The following is a 24,145-nucleotide window of genomic DNA, read 5'->3' as shown; positions in this document are numbered from 1 at the left end:
ACTTTGGGAGGGTTGGATAAAGAAATGTTCATGTGAGAATGTTTCAATTCTTATTTGAATATCAACCTTTTTAGTACTAAATGAAAGTAGACGGTGATGGTTATCTTGCTAGCAAATCGATAAAATACGTGTCGATATGTATTCTGTAAGATAGATGAGAGTTTGATCTTATGTTTGTTATACTCTTTGGATTAACATTATTTTTGAAAAATTGATTTGAGTTTACCTAAAAATAATTCGAGAAAAGGTTACCACCTGTTAAATGTCTCTCAAGAGATGAATGGATGATCGCTTTCATAACATAAAGAAGGGTTATGCAACGGATATTGAGACACGTAGAAGCAGAGTAATTTAACATAGTCAATTGATGATTGTAGTTCTATGGTTGGTCAGCCTATTTAATTTTGGTTCAACATATTTGCAAAGCTGCAGCTAAATTGCAACAAAAATAGTGAAATTTTGTTGAGCGAGGGCATGCAATACATAATTATTCAATTTATCAACTGACTTCTATAATAGGCCAGGTTATTTAGTAAGAGCCAATGACTAGGTGACCATATAAATTGATCATGATAGTATTAAATCTAATACCTATAGCATTAGCAGTAAAAAATAGAACAGGTGGCTCTCACAATTTTTTTAAGGTGGTGTTCATATAAAAACACCATAGAGATATCATATAAGGATTATATGAAATCATTTTTTCATGTTCACCAAAATTGGCCATCATGGCCGGCGAGCGATTATTTTATACCCTTTTAATTGAAAATTTTTAAATGATATATCAATCAATATTTTGATGTTTATCATTTTGTATCCTTAAGGATCAATTTTTTTTTATATAACATAATGGTAAGGCTTTTGGAATTATCAATAAAGCCTGGTCAACTCAAAATCTCATCCAAAATAATATTAGATGTCCAATCAAAGTGTCTTTCGTAATAGCATACATCACTGGCCACCATGCTTCAGTTAAGTATACCTCAAATGACATTGCTGCCACCACCACCACCACCATCACCATCGTAGACATATGTGGACAAAAAGTAACCCTAGGATTCCATATTGAAAAAGAGAAAGACAACAAACCCAAGGCCCACTTGTGATGAGAGTAATGTTTCAACTAATATAAAGAAGTATTAAGAAACTCTATAATGCAATGTACCTGCACTGCATTTCTACAAAAATAATATATGAATATGGTATCATTTAGCTGAGTGCATAATTTATGACACCGACCATTTTATCTTTCTGCATTCATTTCTTAATATTCTGGACATTCACTGGATTCCAGGTTGGATACAGGCAGCTTAGCCCCGTGGATGGGAACATGACCATATGACCTGGGTTTGGAGCCAGCTTCGAGAGAGACACCACGAGACAGATGAGATGTACGTAGGCTCGTGGACCTCCATAATGAATGCATGAAAACAGGACTTGGGTCATAAATGCATGGTAGGCCCGAAGATGGGAGACCCAAAAGGTTTAATTATATCTTCTAAAATTTTAATTGATCTGCTAAGTAGTTAAATAGACCTTCTGAACAAAATTTAACAGACAATTGCCATTGATTTCTCAGAAATAAAACTTACTATGTAGAAGACGGCCTTTCTTCATGAGAAACGACACTCGCGCTTATTGGACAATTTCTTTTAAATCGCAATACCTTGATGTATTTTTTAAACATAGTATAAGTTCAATAGGTGCATAATTGCTGACTTATAGTTATTTGGAAGGGGTTGTATTATTTGCGTGGAAGAAGGATTTTATTTTTTTATGAATTTGGCCGTTCCGAGATATTGATGAATAAAGTTAGATCCCGCTAACCAAACACCTCCGGGGCGATAGTTAAGCAATATTAATTAGTCTTTAACTATCTTCACTATATTTTTTTCAAGAAATAAAGTAGAATCTTCATTTAATATAATTTATCCTTCCAATATTATATTAAATAGAGAGAGAAAATAAAAATAATAATCATAAAAATAACTAGTTATTAAGAGAGAATAAAGAAATACTTCCATTTTTTTTCATTTCCTACTCTGCCCATTAAGAGAGAATAAAAATGAAATGACAAGTTTCAGTGCATACCACCATGATTGCTTTTGTGCCTACTCTGCCCATGGTGACATAATGCTATTTTAGTCATTTTTAATTAACAAATGGAGATACACCATTATAGCCAACAAATACTGTACTAATAAGAAAAGAAGGATTGGGGGCAACTATGTGTAATATAATTTGAATCCCACTAATCATCCCAGGTTAAGGGATAATAATTAATCTCCAACCACTTTTATTATATTTTCTTCCAGCTGCTTTTTAGAAACAGTTAATATCCTTGGAACAAGCTGTCTTTTTTGGAAGTAATTAATATTTTTGGAATAAGCTGCTTTTGGAAGCAATTAATATTTCTGGAATAAGTTGAAGCAATTAATATTTCTTAATCATTGCCCCAATGGCTATCATTTGCCAATAAAGTTTGGAGTATTTTGAGAACTGTGCAGGATGTGACCCAATAACTAGGGCTGTCAAACGGGCCGAGCTGCTCGGGCTCGGCTCGGGCCCGGCTCGGTAAAAGCCCGGCTCGAGCTCGGCTCGTTAGTCAAACGAGCCCGAGCCCGAGCCCAAAATGAGGCCCGTTTAAAACTGAGCCCGAGCCCAAGCTCGAGCCCGAGCAGCTCGCGAGCCCAAACGAGCCCAAAAGAGAGCTCCAGCCTCCAAGCCTCCAACCTCCAAAATCGAATTGGATTGGGGCTTAGCCCGTTAACCCAAACCCACGTTAATCCTTCCCTCCCACCTGACTGGCTGACCACCTCCTCTTTTTTTTTTCTTTTTTTCTTCTCCTTTCTTCTGGGTTTCTCCAGAAGCTTCCGGTGCCCTCCCCTCTTCTCTTCCGGGTGTCCCTCCCCTCCTCCCCTCCGGGTGTCCCTCCCCTCCCCTCTCGCCTTTCTCCTCCGCCGCCGATGCCGAGCTCGCTGCCATGACCGCCATTTCCGCCATGCCGACGATCCACGAAGACGTCTGCAACGTGGCCGACGACAAGCGCGTCTCCCTCCTCGTCGTCCCCTTCCACAAACACCGGGCTGCCGGCGGTGACGACAGCGGCCACATGGAGAACGTGGGGCCCGGCTGGCGGGCGGTGAACCAGAGGGTCATGAAGGAGGCTCCGTGCTCCGTGGCCGTCCTCGTGGACCGAGGCTTCGGCGGGGGCGGGCAGGTGGGCCCGGCCGAGGTGGCGCATGGCGTGTGCGTGCTGTTCTTCGGAGGTCCCGACGACCGGGAGGCGCTCGAGCTGGCCAGCAGGATGGCGGAGCACCCCGGCGGCCCGGCGTGAGGGTCACCGCGGTGAGGTTCGTCGTCATGGACCGCGAGCTCTCCAGATCCGAGCTCCCTCCGCCGCCCTTCGTTCGTCTCAGAAGAAGATTCTTCTCCGACGAACCGCCGGAACTGAGCTCGGCTGGCGGCTGCTCGTTCTTCTCTCCGACGGTCGACGGAGACAGGGACGGGGATGGCCGGATGGGGCTGGGGATGGGGCGGGCTCGGGCAAACGAGCTTCACGAGCTTCACGAGCCCGAGCCCGAGCCATGCCGCCCGAGCCCGAGCCCGAGCCCGAGCCCAATACTGGGCTCGGTACCGAGCCCGAGCCCGAGCCCGAGCCGGGAAGTTGGTGAAACGAGCCGAGCCGAGCCTGCGGTGGCTCGGGCTCGGCTCGGCTCGTTAACAGCCCTACCAATAACTGATATTTTTTATGCAAGAGATACAACTTGAACGTTGGTAATTTCGCCCTCAACTAACTCGTCATTTTGGTGACAAGTCCATAAATTTGGCAGGAGAATAGTCCATGGGAGCATAACGGGAGCTACAAAGCATTCATTACTAATAGCTAAAGAAAATTAAATATTATCTGTAGAAGGATGGCGAGTGATGTCAAAAACGATAAGAAGCATCAAGTATTATCATCCATTGTTAATGAATGTTTTTCTCGGAAAAGATGTCCTTGGGAGGTACCCTTCGTGTTGTGACAGCGGTGCAAGAGCCGGGCTCCTTCCTTCGACTTGTAACTTTATTTAATAAAATTTATTATTTTCTCTCTCCAATTTTCTTTTTCTCTATTATCATTTTCTAAAAGGATATATAAAATTTAGAAGAAGACAACATTGCCTACTTTTTGGCTATAAATATGCGGTCTATTTCCGTGCAGCTCTTCCCACATAGCCATATACCGACAGTCTCATCCGAGAGAGAGAGAGCGAGAGAGAGAGAGAGAGAGAGAGATGGGGAACACCAGCCAAGAACATGCTAATGGATTTCATAGCTTTAACGGTGGCTGCTCTAATGGTTTCCATGCCAGTGATACAGCCGGCAAAGTTATCACTTGTAAAGGTATCTACTCTCTCTTCTCTTTCTCTCCTCTCTTTCTCAAATCTAAATGGCTTTTGATTTTTTTTTACTGTGGGAAGCTGCCGTTGTCTGGGGTCCAGAAGAACCCTTCGTGATGGAGGAGGTGCAAGTGCAGCCCCCTCAAAAAATGGAGGTCCGGCTCAAGATCCTCTTCACTTCCATCTGCCACACCGATCTCAGTGCTTGGAAAGGCCTGGTAAAACTATTACAGAATACCTCACCAACTTCTCTTCATACTAATTTACCATCCAAACTCTATTTTTCTTGAGCCAACCAATCAACACTTTCTTCTAATCATATTACATATTTCTCCTCTATTCTCACTTCCTTCCATTTGCTCTAACTATAGTTTCCTTGTTGCTTGTGTCTCCTTCCTACCTTGACACCAGAACGACATGCAACGAGTCTACCCTCGAATACTTGGCCATGAGGCAGCCGGGTAAGCAAACTAGCAACAAACAAATATATATATATATATATATATATATATATATATATACACGTAACGTCGTAATATATCTTGGATTCATGCGGACAGGGTGGTGGAAAGCGTAGGGGAGGGCGTGGAGGACTTGAAGGAAGGGGACCATGTGATCCCAATCTTCAACGGGGAGTGCGGGGGTTGCGTCCACTGTAAATCCCACAAGACGAACCTCTGCGCCCGGTTCCGGGTGGATCCCTTCAAGAGCGTCATGGCCGGCGACGGCCAGCCCAGGTTCTCCGTCCTGGATCCCGCCGCCGGGGAGCGCCGCCCCGTCTACCACTTCCTCAACACCTCCACCTTCGCCGAGTTCACCGTGCTCGACTCCGCCTGCGTCGTTAAAATCAACCCCGCTGCGCCCCTCCAAAAGATGTGCTTGCTTAGCTGTGGCATTTCCACAGGTACATATGCCACCTAAAATTTCTCACAAACTTAGTTTCTTTCTTTCTTTATTATTAAACAAAAGACTACAAAAAGACTCTTGGCACAGGTCCACTGTCTAATCAGATAAACCCACCAGAATAATTAGACCCACTATCTAAATAAAGAAGGCAATCCAATCAGCAATTCCATTTGCCTTTCTATAGATGAAACTTAGTTATTCTCTGTAAAAAATATAAAATATATAAATAAATATATTTTATTTATCAATTTAAATTTTTGAAATAAATAGTAATTTTAATATGGTATTAAAATTGAGGTTCTAATTTCGAACCTGTCTCCGCAGCCGGATAAGTAGTGATTTTAACATTTTCTTTGCTCTAAACTTAGTTTAGCATGGGTAACACCTCAACCTGCCAGGGTTCTCTCTCTCTCTCTCTCTCTCTGTTTTTTTTTAGGTAAATAACCTACCAAGTTTTCAAAGATTATCAAGTTAGTCCAAATCGCCAAAGCTACACTGCATGTGGCTTCACATGCAAACCCCGTGATGTGGGGTAACCCTACTAATTAATTAAGATGATATATTGTTTCCATGCGAGTAGAAGAAAAAAAAAACTACTGGTGCTCGGGACAAGATGTGGGACAAGTGATTTGACTCTTCTTATTAATCTGTAAAAAAAAATCTTCCATTAATGTAGCTTCCAAGATTGCATCAGCACCCATGCACCAGAGACTTTTCAGAAGATATTTTAAAAGTGATTTCTTTTGCGGCTATCTACACAAAGAAGCATCACAGGATGGAAATGATATGGTGCTCCATGTTTAAGCCTACTTCTGAATCATTGCAAGATCAACTACTTACACTTTTTCTCTTGATGTAAATGTCATACGTCATGACTTACGCTTCATGCTAGTTTTTAAGCATTTGTTGAGTGAAAGCAGGCTTCATATTATATAACATTAATTAATTGAAGTCAAACTGACAATAGAACTCTAATCTCCTCTCATTTATCAACAAAATCATATCTATACTCCAATTCTAATCAATTCCTGTTATTTTTTGTCATTGAAGGCTACTTTTTTTTTGGAAAACAGAACCTAATTAAATCAAATATATATTTCTTGTTCCATTAACTGTTTCTGTCATTTCCTTTTTTCTTCAGTAATATTACTTTTAATCTGTTTTTCTTTTGACCACTTGTTAAACTGGAAGGAGTGGGAGCCGTATGGAATTGTGCAAATGTAAAAGAGGGTTCAACTGTGGCAATCTTCGGCCTTGGGGCTGTGGGCCTCGCGGTTCGAAATTTTCTACCATATGATCTATTATATAATTTATAAAGGCAAAGACTTAGTAGTCAATTTTATCTTTTATGGTTGAAATATCTCTAATTGTAGAATATTTCTCAGGTTGCAGAAGGTGCCCGACTGAGGGGAGCTTCCCAAATTATTGGTGTTGACATCAACTCGGAAAAATTTGTGAAAGGTGTGGTTTCCTTTGATGTGAAAACCTGGATCTTTATGCATGTGTTTCATTTACTAAAATTTTTTACATCATTACTATTAGTCTGCATTAATTAGAAACAAACCAAACATCGTTTTGTTGTGTTACTTCTGTACCCCATCTTTAAGCAATAAGTTTTATATGTTGCAATTATATTTAGGAGCATAATGCCAAGACTTTTAACATGAAGCTTGCAGTTGAGAAATCCTTAAAGTCATTACCATGTTACATAACTAATTGACAAGTCAACGAGGTTATCTTCTACTATTTAAACTTATTTAGATGATGTAATGTACAGGTAGCGATCTGCCAAGCTTTCAATTCCTTCACAGTGATTCTCTCGCTAAAGAGAGAGAGAGAGAGAGAGAGAGAGAGACTTTTCAATAATTGTGTATAGATTGTTATTGCATATCAAAGACACCGATGAATAATAATCGCCTTGCTCTTGTTTCAACATGAATTGCATCCTAAACCTTGTTCCTTGATTTATAAAGCAAGACTATGAGAGGCTTCTGATGTACCATTGCTTACCATGTAGGGCGAGAAATGGGCATCACAAAATTTGTCAACCCCACAGACTGCGACAAGCCTACGCATGAGGTATAATAATTATTTTATTATCTAACCAGTAATGTCCAAATCCCTTTTTGACTATAATGGTAGCAGGAATGGGTTTATCTGCTTGCAGTTGTAAGATCTGCTTCTTTTCAACCCTCTTGTTCCAACACTTCAGAGGAAGATAAAAACAAAGAATTAAGCACTATACATAGACTATATAAATTTATGTGTACGAAGTCTATTAGAAGAAAATTTAAAATTTTCAATATCAAATTTTGAAGACGACTGACCAACTTTAATGTGTTCAAATGTACAATGTTATATAATGGCTTGCATCAGTGCATGCATGCTTGCTTCACCCATGTGGTATTGATGGCAAGATGTGCAGGTGATAAGGGAAACGACGAAAGGTGGTGTTGACTACAGCTTCGAGTGTGCAGGGAATCTGGATGTACTCCGCGAAGCTTTCTTGTCAACCCGTGACGTACGTTTTCGGCTGTGCCTTTCTTTTTGATGAATCGACTTCTGCTTTGTTCTTATAAGCACCTTTAGGATAGCCATTGCGTGACCTTGTAGGTTTCCAGAGCTATTCAAGGATAGGGATGCCCAAATAAGCACTAGTGACTTCAATTACGTGGGACAAATGGTTTGATGTCATCTCTTTATCTTCATTTAAAGTTTCCTATGCTCGACAGTTGAGCACGCCACCCTAATTTGACAATGTCATAAATATCTCGCCTTGTGTGGCGTTTAGTTTACTGCCATCGGCATGGACCTGACATCATGGAGCCAATTGGCCAACATTAAAGACTCATGGAGTAGGACTATACATAGACTTTAAGATTTGCAAGAAAAGAAAATGCTGGGGGAGGTGACCCAAGAGTCACGGGAGCTTACTAATTAGTATTTGACATGTGGCTCCTTTTATATTCTAAGATACTTCTACTCATCACTGCATGGTTGCAAATGATAAAGCAATGAAAAGCTTGATATATTTCTCAGTAGTGTTTTGAGAATTTGTGATCTTTATAAAATTCTTACATCTCTCACAAGCTCGCTTAATTATTGTTCTTGGACGAACAGGGATGGGGTTTGACAGTGATTTTAGGAATCCATCCAACCCCAAGGTTGCTTCCCTTGCATCCAATGGAGCTCTTTGATGGCCGAAGGATCGTTGCAAGTGTCTTTGGAGATTTTAAGGGGAAATCCCAGTTGCCGGATTTTGTGGACAAGTACATGAATGGGGTAGGTTTCCAAAGCTACATAAGAATAATATATTCTTGTTTTGTGTCATACATACCATATAACAAGTCAACAATAGAGCAGCTCTACTTGTTTCATTGCACATATACTAGTAATTTTCGGTAACAATATTACACAAAAATTTTCAACAACAATATCCCTTCATAATCTTGCTTATCCCCACTCTTGCAGGAAATCAAAATTAATCTGGATGGATTCATAACACATGAGATGCCTTTTACTGAGATAAACAAAGCTTTTCAGCTTCTGTCAGAGGGAAAGTCCTTGAGGTGTCTACTGCACCTGTGATACATATCTTAATTCCATTTGGAAAGGATTTCTATCAGTGAAATAACATGGAGAGACATCTTCGACGTTGCATGCATCTTTTCAACACTATAGGATGTCCAACTAATTATCTAAAGGTAAGGGTAAAAATTATAATCTTTTTCTTGTTTTTCATTTAGCAGTGGAAGCTCCGCATGTCACTGTTTTCTGTATTAATACAAACATACTTGAAAAGCACCCATATTTAAGACTTGAATACAATCCCGTCAGATGAAAGAGGTGTACAACTTGTGCTACTGCGACGTAAACTTACTGTTATATTTCCCCTCAAATATATAGATTCTGTGAACTGCTATAAAATCTGTCTCTGTCAGTCCTTCAACAAAAACACGTAACATTTCATATTATATATTCCATCTCAACATGTAGACTCTTGGGATTTATTGCTTGTCTTGGGACAACGACTGCTATCCAATCTATCTTTCATACTATATATATATATATATATATTGTTGTTGTTGTTTGTAGATCGATTGCTCTCACACGAGCATAATCAAATACATCACTAGTAATAAAATTATATATATATATTTTTTTTTTACCAACTGTGCTATTCTATAGAAGCAACGGAGCAAGCTAAGCTATTGGAAATAATTAATCATGAGTAAGTAAAATCAAATAGTTTGCGATGTTTTGAATTAAAAAAGAAAAAGAAGAGTAGTATGTCATAAAATCTTATTTTTAATTAAAATAATAAAAATGTCTTATTTGACTTGCTATGTATGTCCACAAGTGGCCGTATTATCTGCCTTGTAATGTATGTTCAAATGTTTTTTTTTTGTTTGTTGGAACATGGTGATGAAGCGTCTTATCTGCCCTGTTAATGGATGTCCATATGTTTTTTTTTGTTGTTGGAACATGGTGATTAAAAGAATGAAAGCGTCTTATTTGCCTTGCCATGCATGTCCACAAGTGGCCGTATTGTCTTCCTTGAAATGTCTACAAGTGAACATATCACATCATCGCCTTCTTATGTGCGACCACAAGTGGCTATCATACTATGTCATATATATTATCTGTCTTCTTATGTACGTCCTTTAATGGCCATCACATGGACAGAGAGCGATGGTTAGAAACAGAGAATTGGTTGTAATATTCGAATGGATGATCCATTCTACATTAGACGATAGAAATTCTGTATCAATGGTCTCAGATATTAAATATGATCTACTCTTTTTAAATTATAATTTAGATATTTTTATTCTACGTATTAAATGATTAAATTAAATAGTTTAAATAATATACAATAATATGTGTTTTTGTATTTTTTGATATGTAAGCTTTTTAGGTAATAAATCGTATCTAACAATTTAGATTATTGTCATGGAACTCTTATTTTTGGATACCAATTCGACCCAATCTAAATGGAGATCCATTCAAGTGTTGCTGTCTCTCTCTCTCTCTCCTATATATATACACAAACATATAATAGTTAAAGTGCAAATGTATATACAAATGAAAATTATTTGCGCTATAGGGAGAATTAAGTTTCTAATAAAAAGTACTAACTCCAAACATATAATTAAATCTAAATAAATAGTTTTACCAATAAATATTCACTTTGATAAATATGCTATTAAATGGAGATTAGTGGCCTCTGATTATATTTTTTGAGAGGTTTATGAGTCTTAAGTTCCATCTAAATTTGATCTCGGCTTCCATATTGAATGGCATATTTAGGTTCCAATACATTACCAAGTTGACACCCAACCTAGCCCATAATAACTAGTGGACTAAGGCTCGGTCCAGTTTGCATGATAAATCAATATGGATTCAAGTAGGAAGCTAATTTCTGCATGGCAAACTATGGGGATCTGCATGAGAAGTTGGTTGTCCAAGAGCCCAAAAGCCATCCTATTGGTAAAGACTTGACATGTGAGATTAGCACCAAGAATTGATAGGCCTTTAAATCAGAGTCTAGAGCATCCATCACTAAAACAAAAATAAGATATCCCGACTCTTATGCGCCGATGCAAGAAAGAAAGGTTGGCAATTTTGTGAGCGCGCCAAAATTTGCCGATGCCTTTTAGTAGCGTCAGCAGGGATGAAATTAAGACGATGCTTTTTAGTGTTGTCCAAACTAAATTTATAATACGATACTTCCAAGCGTTGTCGGAGGCCAAGAAGAAAGAGAAGCAGACAACGCTTAAAAACGTCGTCGGAATTCTATTCACTAACTCTCCACTTAATATTAATTTTTTTCTTAAACACTAACTTAAGACGACGCTTTTAAGCGTCGTTGGACACCATTTGGATCAGACGACGCTTGAAAGCATCGTCGGACACCAGACGATGCTTAAAAGCGTCGTCGGACGTACACTAGACGATGCTTAAACACACCGCTCCACCGCACTTCCACTCCAAAATCCACCTTATAAAATGCCAAGCGATAAAACCCTAGCCACAATGGCCTCGAGCAGCCCCAGCAACCCGACGCTCCTCCGCCTCTCGGAAAATCATTTCCGTCTCTTCTTCCCCTACCCTTCGCCTCCCCCCTCCTCAAGCAGGATAAAGTAAATATAAAGCAAAGATGATTAAAGATAAACTAGATATATTGATGTGTCTAAGATTCTTTTTTAGCATTATAATATAATATTTATAAGTGATCCTCATTAACTACCTTAATATTTGCCTTTACAATTATATGCCACATGAGCCACTATTGCCAAGAGTGGTAGGTGGTGCTCCCAATCCACTAGCATCCTTGGCAGTAGTAAGATGAATCCTATTAATTAGTAATGCTATTTGTACTTATTAGCGCTTCATATGGCCCACTATTTTCGTGCATGGTAGGCGTGCCACAATTCTTTTCACTTCTTGGATTGTTTGACTATTGTGCCCACTTCATTGATATGGCAAAAAACATTCTCGGACTTTGCTCTACTGGAATCCTCATCCTAGGCTGAGAGCTTCTATTCCCTTAAGTTTATTCCATAATCATTTAGACCATACTTTTGGTGTTTCAACTTGTATTCTTAGTCCGCACAACCCACTTGAAGATCTACTACTCACTTTATTCTGGTGGTGTTTTAAGGCTTATTATTTGATCAGCCTTTGGAACACCATTGTCAGTTTGAATTTGGTGTAAATATAATCTAATGATAATTTAATAACAACATTTTTTCTATTATAATTACAAAATTAATATGAAAAATATTATACTACAATTAAAGATTTAAATAGTTCATTTTTTTAGACTTTGTTTGGCATTGCTTTTAGAGAGCAAAAAAGCACACCTTGGAGGAGTAGAAGCTCTTTTGTGTGATTTTGAGGTATTTGGTAAAATTTTGAGATAGTTTTCTAGCTCTTCAAAAAGTTATAAAAAAACTACTAGGAAGAGCTCTAAGGATGTTTTTTGCCCTCTAAAAGTATGTATACCGCGAAGCCAATGGGGCTGCGGATTGGGTGGCTGCTTATGTAGCTTGTCACTCCGATAGTACCCTGTGGGCTGGAGATGAAGAGTTGCCCCTGGCACTCTAAGGATACTCGTCAGGTTTGATCCACCCATCCTAGCAAAAAAAAAAAAAAAACCTCCAACATTGAGCTTTAGCATATTGGTAACCATTCAGGACAAGTACAGATAAGAGTTTTAGCATCTAATATCTATATTCATATTAACTGAATTTAATGAAAAATGACATTTTATGGATGTTTTGATATTCAATCCACACTGATCTACATTTTGACCTACTGAATATTCAGTGGTAGTTTCTCGATGCCTTCTAAAGACACAAACTACAAATTTGCTTAGCTCTTTTGTAGTGGATACCTCTTTTCCCATGACATAAATAAATTTAATGTTCAATATACATTTAACAAAGCTAGGGTAGCAATAAGATCCACGCTTACCCAATTTTATGAAAAAAAAAAAGTTCCATAATTGTACTCAAGATATAGCATCTGACAAGAAAGGAGATACAGTGTATTTACTGCATGCGTGTATGTTATTATTGGGCACTTTCTAATCTTTTTACCATATGATCAATCTTCATGGTATGGTTGATAAATGATACATATCCATTGCTCATGGTTTCTAAGGATTAAAATTAATGCTCTAGTTTATTGGGAACAAAATATTGTTCAGACTAAGATCTTGTAGACATAACAATTTCAGCAAAGTTTCTCTAATTTGCCAATACTTGACTGCAGAAAGCAAATGTTACAGAATTTTAGGCATTGAAAATGTCCTCAGTGACTTCTATTTCCCTCAATTCTCAATTTATGATTCTGAAAGAAGGGGAAAAAGGAAATATAGGTAATGACAAAACCTGAACAAGTGATACTGTATGCTGATCAATGCTCCAGATTTCTGCTGATAAAATGGCAATTAGGCTGCAGCTATGCTTTTAAGAAAACTTGATCAAACTTTTTTTGATGGTGTTACCAATAAAATGTGGCCAAGAAATTCTCCATGAGTATGCAAAGCAGTCTTGTAGTATAAAATTGATTTGGTGCAAATGATAAAAACTTAGAAAGCAGTCTTGTAGATGGATAGTAGAAAGTCCTATTTGCCAACGATTTGTGTCCCTTAATTTGCATAATGATGAAGCCTAAAGTCCCTGAATACAAAAATCTGACCTTTTCCACTTTTTTGAACTTGGAAGGATTCCTTTTTGCTTGAGTAGGTTGCTAATATTATGAATATAAAAAGACAATACAAACCTTCCCTATGTAATTTTAAAGAACGCTAAATGAACACATAGCTTTGAATACATTCATATAATTATTGTTTCATCTGCCATTTCATTCATTTCTCTATGACGTTATGTAGTAGAATTTACGTGGCTCACAGTATCCTTTTTTTCTAAAGTTGGCATTATTAAACTCCTCATATATGGGGATTGTAATTTTACTCTCTAAAATTAGTTAAAGAAATACAAGTTGAGATCTTGCATGTTCTGAATGCTAAACTCACAACTTCAAAATAGTGTAGTAAGTAATGAACCAATAACAAGTCATCGAATCTCAAGATGCTAGTAACTGTACAAACCCACTCCAAATGATCAATGCAAACTTGTGTAAAGGAAGATCAAAATGCTTAATGTAGACATATAAAGAAGCATTGATGTATTGTGGTATTAATTTTAAAGCAGTAGTACTTGAGAAAATGATTATCGAAGGATATTCTACAGATCTTCGATTTCCAAATTCACAGAAGGCACGAACTGAAATTTAAATCTAAGTCTAGATTATTTTTATATTATTGTATGTTACAAATTTTATGTATTATGTTATTTAATATGCACATATGGTAATGGAAACGTCAAATGACCAACTACATGTCAATATCTCTCTCATTCAAGGAACAACTAGAGTAACTAACACCATTTCGGACACAACTGGTACATTCCAAAATAACTCCGACTCTGACTCTTTACCTTTGGCCATGAACCCCCTTTTGATTTGGATCGACTTAACTTCTTCTATTTTTGACCTGAACTGAAGAAGAATAAAAGAACAAAAAAATAAATAAGAAAATCAATAGAAGTAACTAACTTGAAATTCCATTTTCATTTCTAAAGGATTACCCAGAGAGCTCAAAAACTGGCATTGCATTGGATGACATCTTATCTCAAATCTTATGAGCAGAAAAAAACAAGCATGTTCATACCCTAGGACTTGGTCCCATCCCTAGAGATTTTAGACAAAGTGAACCTTGTAGCCAACTCGATTGCAAAAGGAAAGCCTTCTCTTGTTGCTGAATTGATGATAAGACTACAAGCTGTCAAGAGGAGGAACCATAACAAGCGTACACCTAGTGAAAGAAGAGAATTATGTGAGCCAGCTAATGCAACACCAACAGGTGCTTCCCTAGGTAGTTCTCCATTTTGCTCCTAATATTTCTTAAATCTCACTTTATGATTGAATTTTGTGGTTCATGTTAGTTCGTGATGTTGCTAACCTACACGAATATCTAAACAATAGACACACTAGTCCTCTTCATGCAGCCACTAGATTTTCAAAATTGGGTTACACTTGTTAAATAAATAATGAATTCTTGAATAACATAGTTTTATTTTTGTTTCTAGTTTTTTTTATTAAAATGACAATTTAAAAAATATAAAAAATATAAAAAATTACGGGATAGTCGAACAATAAGAGAAAAGGGCTACTTAATGAGTGAAACAAAATAATCCCCTAGGTACAAGTTTTTTGTTCTTATTATTAGAAATGTTATCTCTATTATGAATTTAGTATATTAACAAAATGGTTTCTATTGTAAGATGGACATGAGGCGTATTTACCAAGTCGCAAGAGGAGATCTAATCCTTACTTTGTAGAAGGGATTCTTTTTAGCAAGAGGCCTACCACAATTGTGTGTAGCGGGTAGACTTGGGGCTTAAATTCTAGAAAGTACTAATTTTGCTTTATATCATAGTCTCCTTCAAATTCTTAACTATGACTTATCCTCATGCTCTAGAGACAAAGTCATTTTAGAGATTACATTCCTCTCAAGTTTTCAGTGTCAATTTATTTTATATATATCTTAATGTTAGTGGTAAGTTGGATCTTAATTTATTTTGACTCTTAATTTGATAGAGTCAAGGATTTTCCATGTTTAGTAGCCAAAAAAATAAAAATATTAATGTTTGTTAACTTGAAGAAAGGAAATTGGCTAGCTCCCCCATTTTGTGTTTTATGTTATTCTGCTATTGAAAGTTCTTCTCTTTTATTTCGGAAGAATTTGAGATTTTTTCAAAATTAGAACCAAATGGAGAGGACAATCTTCTTTTATATCTTAATCTTGGGGAGTTTTGAGACAAGAATTTGAAAAGAAATTTGTGAGCTGGTTGGGATATTCTCATTGTTTTCTATTTGATGGTTTATTTGGAAATAGGGGAACTCTGGATTTTTAGGTTTAAAGATAAAATAGATTTTATTCCCATTTAGGAAATCTGAAATTGTTGAAAAATTCTATTCCATCTACTAAGTTATCAGAGCAAGTTGATTCTTTTGAGATTATTTGTTTTTTTTGATATTTTCTTTCTAGAACTCCTTTTTTTTTGGACTACGTAGTATTAGTATTTCATGAGTTTGATGGAGTAGTATTCATGGGTCATTTTTTTCTTAATCTTATTGAGAGAAGAAAGAATTTCCTCAACCTGCTCAATTTGAATCTCTCAAAACTTATTGAAAAGTAGTAAAAATTAATAAAAGTAGGAGGGTTTATATCCCTTATTGTTTCATTGATGACTCAAAAAGTGATATACATAGCCTTTATTTATAATAGCGAGGTTTATCCTAGCATGATTCAGTTTAGATTCATCTCCTAGTTTGAGCATAACTATCTTTTCTAAAATAGACATGATTAGTAGAGATAAACATAAAAAAGCTAAAATCCTTCAGAAAATAGATTTGGATTCCTACATCAACATTGCCTTCCATTGCTTTGCTTAATTCTTTCTAGATTGAAAGTTGTTACAACCCATCAAAATCTTTCTCAAAAAGAAAATTTTTAGTTGGAGCGGCCTGTTTCGGAGTCCAAATAATGGAATTTGACTCTAACCGCTAGTTGTATCACATTGTAATCTCAAAAAGTTACCTATTTTTTTCTAAAAAAATGATCATTTCAATTGGACGACGTATGACTAAGTTATGACTTCTGAATTAAGAGGCATCAAACAGATTAGCAAAGATTTCCTTCAACTATGACGCTAGACTGGGTGACTGCAAGCAAGAGTGCGAACTTAAAAGAGGAGGATCTTGGATGAAATAGGAAGGAGAATGTTAGCTTGGGTGACGTAGTGGGTTTCTCTTACAAGCTCTATAAAACTCATTTGGTTCGCAGAAAAAGAAGAGGAAAAAGTGTGGTCAGTGGGAAAACAAAGAAATGCCTCTTGTTTGGTTAGAGTTTTCAAAGGAGGGAGATATATAAGAAAGTAGCATTCCCATAAAAAAGAAAAATCTATGGGAGACATAGAAAAACTACTTTTCCACCAATTGAAAATTAGGGTTCTTTCTTTTTTTTTTTCAAAAGTATCTTTAAGACTTCAAAATCTATGGGTAAGATTTTTTTTTATTAAGGGTATGATAGATATTTCATACAATCTTCTGAGGAAAGTAAATGTTCAACCCAACATAAGCCACGCTGGAATTTGCTATTTTATATGATCAACCAAATATGCTCAGGCTATTTTCTCAAAAATTATATTTTTAAAATTATTTTTTAAAAAAAAAAATTGGTGAGAAAAAAATTTTCAGCGAGCGGAAGGAGTCCATAATATCAACAAAATGATGGGAGAAGGGCAAGAGTTTTTTTATTCTCTCACTTCTTGTTGGTCACATGAGAATGACTTATAACATACCTTACATGGTTACATTGTGGCTCTTGACACACCCCTTGTACAATCGTACTGGAGCATCCCAAGATGCATATGGAATTCTAGAAGGCATTGTATAAAATAATAAAAACAGTACGTAGATAGAATTAGGGACAGTCCTCAGACTTTACTCATGCACTAAGAATTTAATTAACATAGTAAATCGTACATATGCCTAACCACCCAAAGGGGACAATTTGGGAAGGGGATGTACTAGTCTGTGTGGTCCATTTACACCGCGTTTAGGTGACAAATGCCTACTTGCAAGTGCACGTGTACCGCCAGTAGGCCTCTAATATAATAGAAAGGAACTTGTCAAACTCCTACAAGTTTTTGCTCCTTAATCCCAATTTTGTATTGTTTTTCATTTTTATCTTCCAACATCCAGGAAGAAAATTAAACTAAAACAAAAACACAAAAACAATAACAACAACAGCAAACTAGCCAAAATTTTAACCTTTTATTTTAAATGAAAAATAAACATGGCTTTGGCACAAGCTTTTATCTACACTATAGAAAAAAAAAAAAAAAAAAGAGTATTGCTGACTCTATATTACCGATGCTAAATAGAGGCGTCGGCAATTTTTTTCCAGCGAGAAAACTTGCTGACACTTCTAAAAAGCGTTGGCAAGTAATGGGCTCCGTCGATGCTTTAGTGAGCGTCGCCAGAAGCCGCCAATTACCGACGCTTATAAGCGCCGGAAGGGTTAATCACCTCCCACCTCTCAGATGCAGCAATGGCTTCTCACATATTTTCTATGTTTAAAAAGCAAAATAGGTAAGTTGCTATGGGGTGTGGGCGAAGAAGCAGACGCGGCGATGGTAGGCGGTGCCATCCTTGCACAGTTGGGTCCGATAGCGGGACGGACGAAGCCAGCATTCGAACACCCCGTGGGTGAGCTTGCAGGCGTCGCCCCGCTTGTAGTTGCCCTTCCGAAAGTCTGGGCAGGCTGTGCTGGAGTAATGGTACTTCCGGGGGTCCCTTTGACGAGCCTTCTGGGGAATGCCCCCTCGCGCACCGCTGCACCGTGAACTCGTACATCTGGAACTCGTCGCATGAGTAGGCATCCATCGGCGTGTCTGCCAGCATCGACTCGCCGGAATCCTCCCCCGCTGAGTAAGGCTCGTTGCAGGGGAGATAGCGCTGTAGCGCGGCCAGCATCGCCTCGCCCAGCGCGTAGGGGGAGTAGTGCTCGCTGTCGCTGGTGACCCCGCCCACGGGGAGGTTATACGCGACCCCCGCTGTCGGATTGTCGAAGGGGGTCCACAACGAGATGTGAACCGTTGGATTGTAATGACTCCCTTCTCCCAATTTGGGAGGATTCCTGGAGTCGCACGTCCGGAGCATCCAAGAGAACCTGGGTTTCAGCCAGAGAGGGAAAGGAGCGTCGTCAGAATCCAACTGACTGATTAGCACTAATTTTTCTTAAAGTTGGGCCAGATGACACTTAAAAACGTTGTCAGACGCTTAACCACCCTTGAGGGTCACTTGAGCCAGACGATGCTTTTAAGCGTCGCCCGGACACCAAACCACCCCCCAACTGCCCCTATAAAAGGCCAAGGCGATGGAACCCTAGCCACGGTCAAACAGAGAGAGAGAGAGAGAGAGAGAGAGAGGAGAAGGGGGCGTTCAGGATGATGATCTTTGCCGCTGCCGCCAAAGGGGACGCCAAGCGGGTGGACCGGATCGCAGTTTGGTGGTAGGTAGAGGTTCTCTTGTGTTTCTTTTTTTTTGGATTTTTTCTTTATTACTGGTTCTTCTATGGTTCTTCTGTATTCTTTCCATGTTTTCGGAAATGGAAGATGGCACTGAGGAGCGGACGGAAGAAGGGAAAATAGAGTCGAGGTGTTCTCTTCACGACAATGAAGGAAAAATGGAAGAAGAGATTAGGAGTTGAGGAGTGGACTGAAGAAGAGATTAGGGATTCAGAAATCTTTTTTATAATTTGTAATTTGTAATTTCTTGAAGAACGGAACACGGAGGTTGGAGTTCAAGTTGGGGTTGGGGTTAGGAGATTACTCTTTGTAATTTTTGGGATTATTTTTATTGTAAAATTTCTGGGGTTATTTCTATTGTAAAAGATAATTTGACGGTAGGAAAACAAACATTATGTTTTTCTTGTGTTATTCCTTTTTTAATTTTGTTATTTTTTAATTTTTTGGGCTATCTATCTTGTGCTATTAGAAGAAGAATCAGAACGAACCGGTAATGGAGAATGTCCGGGTTGTTTTTGTTTTGACCCAAAAAAATTAATTAGGCTTTTTATTTTTTTTAAAAAATATCTCTAACGATGCTTTAAAGCGTTGTTAGACTAAGTATTGCTGATGCTTATAAGCGTCGGTCTCTCTTTGGATTTTGCGGACGCTTATTAGCGTCGGCGGACTCCAAAATAGGCCAATGCTTTCTTGCGTCGGCATAGCTTTCATTTTTGCCGACACTTTTAAAAAACGTCGGCAAAAAAAATTTTCACTTCTACCTACCCGACGCTTTTGCGACACTTTTGAGAGCATCGATGCAAAAATTACCGACGCTTAAAAAAAAAATTCCACTTCTACCTACCCGACGCTTTTGCGACACTTTTGAGAGCATCGACGCGAAAATTACCGATGCTTATAAGCGTCGGTACGGGCTCTAAAGAGCGCCGGAGAAGGTTAATTTTTTTGTAGTGCCAAAAGGTAAATTCTCCATGAGTTTTAAACTACACATAAAACTAATTTGAAAGATAAACAATTTTTCTTCTTATTAGTTTCACATTTAAAGATATATTTTCGTTTGGAGCCAAACATAAAGTGTAAACTGACACGCCTTCTCTTTTTTTTTTTCTGCTAAGGCGGGCATGTCAAACTACACAAGACCAGACACACCCAACAAAGTCAGAAAATAAAACATCATGTAATGTCCTAGGCAAATCTTCGACCTGAGTCCACAGGGTACCACCTGTATGGTTAGCTGCATAAGCGGCCATCCAATCCACAGAACTGTTAGCCTCTCTAAAGACGTGCTTGGCCTCAAGAGCCACTCCGTCTTTGCCCATCGACCAAATATCACGCAGCAGGAGGTGGTCCCCTTCCAAACCACTCGGGCCCCCTAGATCTAGCCTATCATGGTGATTTTAGTCCCCCTCCACAATGATGGAGGGGGCCTGCAGCGCCTGTCGGGCGTAACAAATGTCCGCCCATGCCGCTCGCAACTCAGCTCCGAAAACAGTTATGTCCAAAAGCTAATAGCCACCAGCCGTAATTACTCGTGAGTACGAGTTCCTGAAAACGACGCTTTAACTGACACGACCTTCGCCAAACTAATTTTCCCTTCTCTTTGCAGGAAGGAGGATAAAAGAAATGCTATATTTTACTGTTGGATCTTAGGGTGATGAACACAACTTCATTCTTTCTCTCGTTTTTTGGGTTATAAAGCCTGATCCTGGAAAATATCCATCAGTCAATTTATGTCTACATAGAGATTTATGACCGAGAATCCCCCCATAGAGATCTATGGTGAAAAAACAAATTTAACTAGTCTTGATGTAGAGTGTACGTACCCCTGGAATTCTATACATCATATCCAAGTTCTCTTTTGCAAAGTTTTGCAAAATCCTACAAGGGATTGGCTGTCATCACTAGTATGTCATCACATTCTAGATATTATTGTACATGCTTGTTATTTTTGGGTCTCATAGACTCATGTGCCAACGTGATATATCACATCATTGCTCGTAGGTAATTTTATTCCTTATGGTGTAATCTTTACGTAGTCATACTACGAAGCTTCGGTAGGTTGGACTTTTCTCCCCATGCAATTATTCAAGAAGCAGCTGGAAGCCATGCGGATTTTGCTTACTTTTCCAATTCTCAGGCTGAGAGCGAAATCTACGGGCCCTTGCTTGCCACGCTCATCTTTTTTCTATTACAACAAACAAAGATAACGACATCAATGTTTTAAGAGAAAAGTAGGGATGACATGATATGATATGATATAATTCTCTCACAAAAAGCGACCAATAACTCTTAGCTTTAACAGAACTTTCTTTTCCGACGACAACATCAGTGAGAACGAGAACACAGGATCCAGGGATATAATGGTTTCCATAATGCCATATCATTCCCATATCCTCCCATGTCTTGTTTACGGTCTACATACTTAAGTTGGGTGACCAGATTCATATCTTGCAATAATGCCTATACTGATAAGAACCATAGTTCTATCCACTTTTTAGATATTTCTAGCAAGTTCTTGGGTTGTGATGTTACAGCACGCGTTCGGCATGTAGCTGGTGTGGTCCGAAACGGATGGCACCGATGGCATGAAAGTCCATGGGTCACCAACTCCAAGGCGATAGACTTGCGAGTTGCTGAATTGTCCATTCGAAGTGAGAAGCTCAAAGCTGGGGTCATCAATGTAGGGGAGCTGCTTCTGTGCCTCCAAGTAGCTTCCACTGTGGGATACATTCTCGTAGTACAGTGATGTCCAGTCCATGTCCATGATTGGATCGGCAGGCTCAACTTCTGGTGCAAAATCTGGCAGTGGTGGGAGAATTGGACTCTCCATAGCGAGAAATTTCATGTTACCTAAGGCAGTTTCAACTGGCCTAAGATAACCCTTGTTGTCTTCCATGGTGTTGATGCTGATGATTGCATTGCTTTCTTGCTTGCAAGATCTTCCCAAGTTCTGTAGGATTTGGTCCAAGGCCTCATCGTTGCATGAATGCGACGTCAGGGTCCTGGCGTCGCTAGCAGTAGATAAATTTCTACGAGGAGTAATAAAGGAAGTCTGACAAGTTCTCTTCTTGAATACGCGGCAAACAACCCATCCTTCCTCCTGTGCTGTTTCACCAGCAGGGCTACAGTCCTAAATCACAAGAAACGTTACCATATTCATTATATTTTATGGTACTGGCCAAGTGATCAGGATCATGAAATAAAACGAAAGGAGGCTCACGTTGGAAGAGGAGTTGGTATAAAGGGGGTGGTCAAGTCTATATTCATGCATGATCCAGTCGGATCTCAAGCCATGGGGGGCTCTGCCTTTGTAAAAGACCAGTGTCTTCCTCATGCCAATCCGTTTGAAGCTGGCGGCGTAGATGACCTTATCACGGCCAGTGGCTTTCCAGAACCCGGCTGCCGTCGCTCGGTTAGCGCGCATGCCTGTTGGATACTTCTTGTCCTTGTGACTGAAGAAGTACCATTCGTTTTGTGGGGCTGACCCTATTTTGCAGTTGTCTGTGGATTTCAATGGCATCTAGAGGAATCACTATGGGGACATGAGTTTGAATAATTGATGTAGGAAGTGAACAGTGGATATGGATCATGATGATACCTTGGATGTCCCATGGTTCTATCTTATTGAGATCGATGTCACGTATGACATCCAAGTCTATCTTCTCGCAAGCCACCTTCTTCTTCAAATAATAGTTCAAGAGCTCCTCCTCGGTTGGATGGAAGCGAAAGCCCGGTGGAACGCAGGAATGACCGTTCGCTAAGATGCTCATCTCTCTGTGTCTCCTGGTTACAAGTGGGAACAAGAAGTTAGTAACCTTAAGTTGAGAAGGAAGAAGAGCACCTTGATGGGAAGAAAGGTGTAGGCCAAGTAGGATATTTATATTGTTGTTAAATGGCATGTAGAAAAAAAATTGAGGAAAGGAGAAAGGTGCTATTTTTCCATTGTTCTTGGCGTACTTCTTAGTGGGGTTAGTTTCGTTGGAATGGACAATAGCCACCTACCAAGAGTTGAAGAGAGGGAGAGAGAGATGGGGCTGTGATCCGAACGGATCGAGTGGGGGGAAATGAGATGGAGAGGTAGCATTGGCAAGGAAAAGCTACATGAGAAACCATCAAGCCCCACCTCAAAATTCTCCAGAATATACACACTCGGAACTACCTCAAAACGCTGGAAGAATTCTCACTTTTAATTAGCATCATCACTCGCACTACAAAATAATAATAATAATAATAATAATAATAATTTTTTTCAGTGCTTTTTAGAGTTTGTACCGATGCTTATAAAAGCCAGTAATTTTGGCGTCGTTTTCAAAAGCGTCGCAAAAGTGTGGGATAGATAGAAGTGAAAAAGTTTTTGGCCAACACTTTTTGAAAACGTCGGTAGAAAACAGAAGCTATGCCGACACTTATAAGTATCGACCTATTTTGGAGTCCGCCAATGCTAATAAGCATCGGTCTTTGCTGAGCAACTCCATATATAAAATGTTTTTAAGAATTGGGAGTCTATTGTCAATGAAAAAGCATAATCATGCTTAGAAAATTCAAGCCCAGGCGCTTATAAACTCAAAACATTCAAACTTGGAAAATCTAATAATATCTTTTTTTATAAATTACAATAAATTACACATAATCTATGTTTATTTTACAAATTATAATAAACTGTAAAAGATCCCTTAACCCCATCGAGGTTCCACTTACAAATTACAAATTTACAACCCCTTAATTACATCCCCAATCTAAGGATATTTCTTTTCCATTTACAAATTTACAAAATTTACCAACAAAAAAGAAGAAAAGAGACGGTTGATGAAGCTCGTCCCCAATCTGAAGCAATCTGAAGCTCATCTAGGTTCCTCATCCAAATCTGAAGCTTGAGCTACTATCAAAATCGGTTGATGAAGCTCGAGATGCTGCCGCCCTCCACCTTCTTCTTCCGCTGCCCAGTCCTCATCCTGCATCGTCCTTCTCCTCATCCCGCGTCGTCTTCCTCCTTTACCTTCGCCTCCCACCGCCCAGTCCTTGGCCTCGCTTGCCGACTTCTTTATCTTCACGGCCAGCTTCACCAGCTAGCGCCTCCCCTACTGTCGGGTGTGTATCCGACTGGATCTGCATGAAATAGGGGTGCTTCTCGCTGGCGAGATTGGCCTCTGGGACGTGGATCGCCTCCGCGGCCTCGGAGATGGCGGGATTCGG

General features: G+C 39.0%; 2 protein-coding genes and 1 pseudogene across 3 annotated transcripts; 1 reads left to right on the top strand and 2 right to left on the bottom strand.

Moving 5' to 3' along the window:
• Positions 1-4,188: 4,188 nt before the first annotated feature.
• LOC103722920 (alcohol dehydrogenase-like 4) lies at positions 4,189-10,096 on the top strand. 2 transcript variants are annotated; one of them, XR_015976064.2, is made up of 11 exons: positions 4,189-4,386; positions 4,464-4,600; positions 4,794-4,843; positions 4,943-5,286; positions 6,480-6,562; positions 6,674-6,749; positions 7,306-7,367; positions 7,714-7,809; positions 8,409-8,570; positions 8,760-8,992; positions 9,788-10,096. XR_015976064.2 is itself a non-coding variant. In XM_088717525.2 (10 exons), the coding sequence occupies exons 1-10, from the start codon at positions 4,278-4,280 to the stop codon at positions 8,874-8,876; spliced, it is 1,236 nt and encodes a 411-aa protein (XP_088573651.1). In that variant the 5' UTR covers positions 4,189-4,277; the 3' UTR covers positions 8,877-9,216. The 2 variants fall into 2 exon arrangements, 1 of the variants encoding a protein (XP_088573651.1); XM_088717525.2 differs by lacking the exon at positions 9,788-10,096 and having other exon boundaries at positions 8,760-9,216.
• Positions 10,097-18,022: 7,926 nt separating this feature from the next.
• LOC149767871 (zinc finger CCCH domain-containing protein 20-like) lies at positions 18,023-18,584 on the bottom strand (annotated as a pseudogene).
• Positions 18,585-20,617: 2,033 nt separating this feature from the next.
• On the bottom strand, positions 20,618-22,912 carry LOC103722926 (NAC domain-containing protein 43-like). Its single transcript, XM_008813660.4, has 3 exons — positions 22,551-22,912; positions 22,173-22,453; positions 20,618-22,082 (listed from the first exon to the last, which is right to left on the bottom strand). The coding sequence occupies exons 1-3, from the start codon at positions 22,849-22,851 to the stop codon at positions 21,447-21,449; spliced, it is 1,218 nt and encodes a 405-aa protein (XP_008811882.4). The 5' UTR covers positions 22,852-22,912; the 3' UTR covers positions 20,618-21,446.
• Positions 22,913-24,145: the final 1,233 nt, after the last annotated feature.

This window comes from Phoenix dactylifera, chromosome 3 (assembly GCF_051530095.1).
Source record: "Phoenix dactylifera cultivar Ajwa chromosome 3, Ajwa_hap1_PhDact_Kaust_v1.1, whole genome shotgun sequence".
NCBI lineage: Eukaryota > Viridiplantae > Streptophyta > Magnoliopsida > Arecales > Arecaceae > Phoenix > Phoenix dactylifera.
This window is presented reverse-complemented; position numbering and strand designations above follow the sequence as displayed.

Coding starts and splice junctions, on each gene's coding strand:
- LOC103722926 (XM_008813660.4), bottom strand. CDS start 22,851: ATGCCATTTAACAACAATATAAATATCCTACTTGGCCTACACCTTTCT. Junction 22,454..22,550: donor AGAACCATGGGACATCCAAG/GTATCATCATGA, acceptor TGAAATCCACAG/ACAACTGCAAAATAGGGTCA. Junction 22,083..22,172: donor ATACCAACTCCTCTTCCAAC/GTGAGCCTCCTT, acceptor CTTGTGATTTAG/GACTGTAGCCCTGCTGGTGA.
- LOC103722920 (XM_088717525.2), top strand. CDS start 4,278: ATGGGGAACACCAGCCAAGAACATGCTAATGGATTTCATAGCTTTAAC. Junction 5,287..6,479: donor TAGCTGTGGCATTTCCACAG/GTACATATGCCA, acceptor TTAAACTGGAAG/GAGTGGGAGCCGTATGGAAT. Junction 8,571..8,759: donor TGGACAAGTACATGAATGGG/GTAGGTTTCCAA, acceptor CCACTCTTGCAG/GAAATCAAAATTAATCTGGA.